Source organism: Miscanthus floridulus, chromosome 19 (genome assembly GCF_019320115.1).
Source record: "Miscanthus floridulus cultivar M001 chromosome 19, ASM1932011v1, whole genome shotgun sequence".
Lineage (NCBI taxonomy): Eukaryota > Viridiplantae > Streptophyta > Magnoliopsida > Poales > Poaceae > Miscanthus > Miscanthus floridulus.
The window spans coordinates 66384440-66391151 of record NC_089598.1 but is presented as its reverse complement, the minus strand read 5'-3'; the positions used below and the strand labels follow the sequence as shown (position 1 = coordinate 66391151).

At 45.8% G+C, this 6712-nt stretch overlaps 1 protein-coding gene across 1 annotated transcript; it reads right to left on the bottom strand.

The window, feature by feature from the left end:
* Positions 1 to 367: 367 nt before the first annotated feature.
* On the bottom strand, positions 368 to 1127 carry LOC136526135 (uncharacterized). Its single transcript, XM_066518899.1, has 2 exons — positions 909 to 1127; positions 368 to 760 (listed from the first exon to the last, which is right to left on the bottom strand). Exons 1-2 carry the CDS (start codon positions 1125 to 1127, stop codon positions 368 to 370), a joined length of 612 nt encoding a protein of 203 aa, XP_066374996.1.
* Between the last annotated feature and the right edge of the window lie 5585 nt (positions 1128 to 6712).

The following is a 6712-nucleotide window of genomic DNA, read 5'->3' as shown; positions in this document are numbered from 1 at the left end:
TTATAACAAAAAATAAAAAAAGTTAGGTTATAGATTTTTCCTATGTGCAATAAAGAAAAAAATCCATATTTTTAACAAAATAATTTTATGCCTTTTATTTAATTTACTATGTATTTAACAAGACTATTGCATTTTATTAAAAAAATTTGCTCAAAACAGGCGGGAAACGAAACTACAGCCCACCTTTACTCCCAGGTGGGAAGCCCACCCGGGAGTAAAGGTGGGCTGCAGTTTCGTGGCCCGCCAAAAAAAACCCTTTACTCCCGGTGCGTGTTACCAACCGGGAGTACTCCCGGTTGGTAACAAGCACCGAGAGTAAAGGTACCTTTACTTCCAGTTGGTAACACGCACCGGGAGTAAAGGACCTTTACTCCTGGCTGGTGGCTGGCACCGGGAGTAAATCTCCCTGGTATATATGCGCCAGTGCCTGGTGTAGATCGATCCCCTCCTCTTCTTCCTCGTCGAAATGCTGCCCTTTCTCCTCTTCTTCCTCGCGCCGCCGCCGGTCGCCACCCCACCTCACGCCGACGAGCCCTCCACCGCGCGCGCCTCCGCAGTCTTGACGTGAGTTCTCTCGGACACCGTCCTCTCCTCGGACAACAAGGCCGTGCCGTGCCGTGTTCGTGTTCGTCGAACATCGCCATACGCCGTGTTCGTCAACAAGGTCAGCCGCCTCGGACGGTGCCATCCTCTCCTTAGCGGCGAAGAAGGGCCAGAGCAGGACGCACCCGGCGATCCGGATGATGGGGTCGAGGGTGACCTGTCCGCTGCCGTACCGGATGGCGACATGGTGCACGATGTTTGCCGCCGGCCGAGTCACCGCAGACGAACACCCTGCCCAAGTCAGCCGAGTCGTCGGCTAGCCACGGGTCGGCCTCGGCCTAGGCACAGAGCCATGATAGGACAACCTCGGTGTCGCGGTGCGTCGTGGGCAGGCGGTGCTCGGGCGCCAGGCGGTAGTTGGCGAAGAGCACGAGCGCCGGGAGCTCCACGGCGAGCCTGAGCGCGCTGGCATGGAAGTCGGGCAGCTCGAAGCTGCATAGGCAGAAGGCACCACCGTGGAAGTAGACGAGCACCGGCAGCTTATTATTGGCCGTCGTCGTGTTGTCGTCGGTGGGCCTATACATGCGGAGGCAGAGCGTGTGCGCGGCGTTGTAGACGACGTCCTTCCACTGGACGGGCAGGTTGGACCGCACCTCACCCTAGAGAGGGAGCGTGGAGTACTTCGCGGAGCACGTCATGGTGCCATCACTAAGAAGCTGCACGATGCCAAGGCAGTCGTCCACGACGTGTAGCGCGGTTGCTAAGAAGAAGTTCACTCCTCGGCTAGCTCCACGACGTTTAGGGTTTATACGGTGGAGCACCGCCGCCCTCGTTAGGGTTTATACGGCGGAGCACCACCACCCTCATTCGCCCTAGGGTTTAGGGTTTATACGGCGGAGCACCGCCGCCCTCGTTCACCCATGTGTACAAACATATATACGACGGAGCGGAGCACCGCCACTCTCGTCACACCGCCCTCTCTCACGGCCTAGTCGATCAACATTCGTATTATCGTTATCGTTAACGCTAAACAATCACACTAGGGCGAATTGCGTCGGTGACTAGGGCGAACCGTGTTGTTGATGTCATCGATGTGGTTCACCCTAGTCACCGACGCAATTCGCCCTCGGCCGTTTATGTATAGCCCCAATTCGCCCTAGTACCGACGCAGTTCGCCCTAGTGTGGTGAATTACGTCCGTGACCGAGGGGCAAGATTTAATAATGCATATTGTTCGTAGATTTTACACATGTAAGCAAAGATTTGACGTACTATATATTGGTTTTGTTTTTTGAGGCTAGATGGCCGACTCGAGAAACATGGATGAGGAGGAGTTGATGATGAATTTAATCAACACTGGCACTCAAGTTGCCGGCGATGATGGTGCTAAAAATAACGGCATGAGGATGCAGATGACAGGAGTCAGTACTTAGCTCTTGAACAAAATGAGCAACAACACATTGGCCAAGTATATATTTTTTATTATTAGCTATTTATATTATCATGTCTTATGTGTGCTCATGACATTAAAAATAATGTTTATGTTTTGTAGCCCTCTGGATCGACATCAACAACTACAATGAAGAGTAAAAATGTTCGAGGTCCCAAAAAGCCATTGGAGGGCCGATTCATCATCTCGGAGTTCAATGTGGATACAGGCGAACCGGGGGGCCAAATAAAACAAAATTCGTGCACCACTGTGGTTACCTTGTACGGGACCGACTCTCGATCAGTACCCGCGAATGGAAGAAGAAGACCAATGCTCCTCATATCAGTTTTGTCTCTGATCATGACAAGACGTTAATTTGGAATGATGTCTTGGAACATTTCACGCTCCAAATAGATGGTTATGATGATATAATAGATGGTGATGAATTGAAGGAGCGAGTTAGGGATTGGGCAATGAAGAAGATGGCCACCTAGTTTCAGACTTGGAAGAAACACCTATACATGACGTATGTCAAGAAGAACATAGCACCAGATTTTACTGTCCTAGGCCCGATCTCAAAGCAGAGGCCCTATTGGGATGAGTTTGTACAGTACAAGACGTCGGAAGAGGGTGTGAGTCGAGTGATAAAGAACCAACGTAATGCCCAACAGAAGACATACCACCATAACTTGGGATCAGGTGGCTACCCGACTGCCATTAAGAAGTGGAACAAAATGGAAGCAGACCTTCTTGCCAAGGGTATCACACCAGAATCACTCGAGTGGGGAGAGCGTGCAAAGAATTGGTTTTTTGCTCATGGGGGAACACTGGACTAGGAGATAGGGAAGTGCGTTTATGGCGCAAGACTGCAAGAAGCAACAGAAAGATTGTTTTATGCTCAGAGAGCTACTGCTAGTGGTGCGTTCAGGCCCAACAGAGAGAAGGATGAACTGACATACACCATCAGGACTATTGAACACGATGGCCGAACTAGAGGCAAAGGAAGTGTCTCGTGGGAGCATGGATTCTCTTAGGACAGACCATCCTACAGAAGCCGCCAGAGAAAGAAGGAAGAAGAGGCACAACGGCTCCAGAGGTTGGAGGAAGTGGTGCGTGAAGCACAGGAGTGGGAAAAAAACCTTGAAGCGAGAATGCAGGAGGAAATCAGAAGGCAAGTGCAAATAGCAGTGAGTGCAAGCAAGCAGGCATTAGAGCCAGGAATCAACATTAGCCAATCTGTTCAGTTGAAAAGCAGCTGCGCTTCCATAGAGATACCAAATCAAGGGGACATAGGACTGCGCTTCCCTGTGGATGACGTCACTGAACCTTGTACATCGTGTGAGCTACACATTCTGAAGGGGAATTCCACAATCAAGGTGGCTATCGATCTTGTTAATCCTATCGACCGAACCAAGACACCAAGGATTCATGGGAATATAATCCAAGAAGGATATGCTACCATCTCGATAGATAAAGCTGAAAAAGGTTTTAGTGATTTGTATCTTGACATTCCTGGAGGTGATGGCGAGAAGACTCTCGGAGAAGCAGAGAAGACATTCATTCTATGGCACAAGCGCTACATCATCATTCTCGGGATGTCGCCTCCACCTCCTCCTGAACTACCTCACCATAGGTGCGGATTAAAACACTACATCATTAATTTATATTGGTTTAAATAATTAACAATCTGCTCATAATAATATGTCATTCCTTTTTTTGTAGCAGATCCTCCCCCAACCTAAGTCCAATTGTTCAATCGCCAGATCATCATAGTGCTCTGTACGATGACAATGTGTTGGAAGGCGAGGCTGCATCCACACCATCTCCAAGGAGGTCTCCAACGCTGCAGCTGCCACCTCCAAGGAGGTCTCCAATGCCGCTGCCACCACCTCCAAGGAGGTCTCCAACGCCTCCCCCGCCCCCACCTACCAAGAAGCCAAGTACTAGCAAGTGGCCAGCCCCGCAAACGAAGAACCAGCCCCCGCCGGCAAAGAAAGCCACCGTGAAACCAAGGGCTATTCCCAAAATAATATCTGAAGAGAAGGAAGAAGTAACTGATGCATATAAAAAAGATATGTCTAGATTCTATGACAAACTTAAAAAGGATCAAGAAGCAAGGAGTAACCCGGAGAAACCGTACTTCTTCGTAGCTCCAGATATTCTAAGAAAAAGGTGGCTTCTTACCAGCAACAACAGCGGAAATCTCGTAAGCCATCCAAATCAATGTTAACGGACTATGACCGCACTCTCACCAAGTCAATTGAGGCGGCACAGAAAAAGAAGCGGGCAGGGAAAGGAGTTGCACAACTCGGACGACAATCGCACCAATCAGTCCCCCCGCTAGTTGTTGGTAATGAATATAGTTCGAATTTAGGATTAATGCATCAGGCAAACATACCTCCAGATATCGATTTGGATCACCTTGGTGAATTTATTGAAGAGACTGGTCTCGACCTTTACCAGATGTTTGGTGATGGAAACATTAAGAGTGCGGCGAAGGTTGATATTTGGAAGAAAAAATTTGTACTAGGCCAGAGTCTATACAACCCTCAAGCCTTAGGTGATCTGGGGACGCAAATGTACCTGCTAAACAAGTGGTACATGTAGGCGTCTACCGGTGGATACTTCTGCATTGGTGTCAGAATTAGAGACGAATATTGGTTCCGTGGCGATGATGTTATGTATGTTGACTTTGCAGAATTTCATCAACTATGTCACCTGACCTCTCTGGACGAAGTTATCATTAGCTGCTATTGCCTGTAAGTAATAATTCTTTCGATCTATTATTAAACTCATCATATGTGTGTATATGCATATAAATTATCCTAACAAGTACTATATATATGCAGATTTACAATGACAGAGCACAGAAAGAAAGGCTGCAATGAAATTGGTTTTGTTGATCCCTATATAGTATTCAAAGACCCAGTTACTCCAAAGCCTAATTGGAAGTCTGAGTCAGAGAGTAACCTCATGAACTTCTTAGTGAACCAACGCCACAAGAAGGATATACTCTTTCCCTACAACTTCAAGTGAGTGTTAATAATGTCGATCATCCTTCATGGCTCATATGTTGATTCTAGTTGATTAATGAGTGTTATGTGTTATATCCTATAAACACATGCAGCAATCACTGGATATTGTGGACATCGATCTGGTGAAAAGTCACTTGATAATCTATGACTCGATGAGAAAACCACAACAAGACTATCAAGATATGATAGATATTATCCAGAGGTAATTTCGGTATCTCTAGCAATACACACAAACATGATGATTAACTATATCTAATGATGTGGCAAATTTTTTATTGGGCAGTGTTTGGAAAACCTTTATTGAGAAGCAACACATGGGAAAATGCAAAGTGCCACTAAATGTAATCCCTTTGAATGTAAGTCCCATAAATCGCATCATCTTTATTAATTAAACATATAGCTTTCACCGAATCACCAGATTGGATGACAAATCTTTTTCTCGTAAAGTGGTGTCTGAGGCAGGAACAGGGGAACAACTACTGTGGTTACTATGTTTGCAAGTTTATCAAAGAGCTCTCCCAAAGAACTCCTACAGAGAGACTCAAAGTACGTTAAAAATACACTATATATTCATTTAATTATTATTATTGATTGTGTTACTATGTCTTTATATATATATATATATATATATGTATGTACATATATTAATTTATTTTCCTTTAATTCAAACCTGTAGGCTCGATGGTTGGAGAAAAAGGTCATACGACAAGACCAAATCAAAGCAATTCAAGAGTCTATAGTCGGATTTTTTAATGACCAGGTCATCGATTCCAAGAGCGAGTTCTACTTCGACCCAACACTACCATAGAAGCCAAGCTAGAGGATGAGAAGAAACTTGTTATATCACAACAACTGTAATGCAATCTTTTGTAATATATGCACATAAAATAATATAATGTAAAATACACATATGCATGCATGCATGTAAATATATATATGATGCATGCATGCATATATATATATATATGTATTTTTATGCTTGAATTGTGTGATTTAATACGTTCATTGTGCTTGAACCGAAACATACTATACGCGCGTATAAATGTATTATTAGCAGCGTACAATACGACTTCGAAAACCTATTTTGAAAAGAAAACAAAAAAATGAAAAGAAAAGAAAAAAGAAAAAAAAAACCTTTAGTCCCGGTTCGTATTACGAACCGGGACTAAAGGGTGCCGGCCTCGTGGCATGTTAGGAGGCACCTTTAGTCTCGGTTGGTGTTACCCACCCGGACTAAAGGTCCCCCTTTAGTCCCGGTTCCTGATCCGGGACTAAAGGACCCCCTTTAGTCCCGGATGCTTGCTCCTGGGTGGGGAACCGGGACTAGAGAGGGTTCCCCACCGGGAGTAAAGGCCGTCTCTGTACCAGTATATATTGATGTGTCATTGATGTCTGTTACAATAACCGAGGTTTATATTTATACCCAAGGCTTAATACGAGTCCTAGTCAAATAAGAATGTTACAATACTTGGAATAAAAGAAAACATTTAATTCTAGGTAAATTAGACTCCACTCTTCTCCCTTTCTGGTAGAGTCCGACTCGCTCACGCTCCAGCTGACACCGACCACGCCTCAGCTTCCAAAAATCAACAGAAACCAAGCCCATGTCTGAGCCGATGCTGACGTCATGGCCCATACAGCCGATTCCGACTCCAACCACTCGTGGGCTGCTCCTGCGTACGACGAGGTCCTCAGGCGCCTTTCCC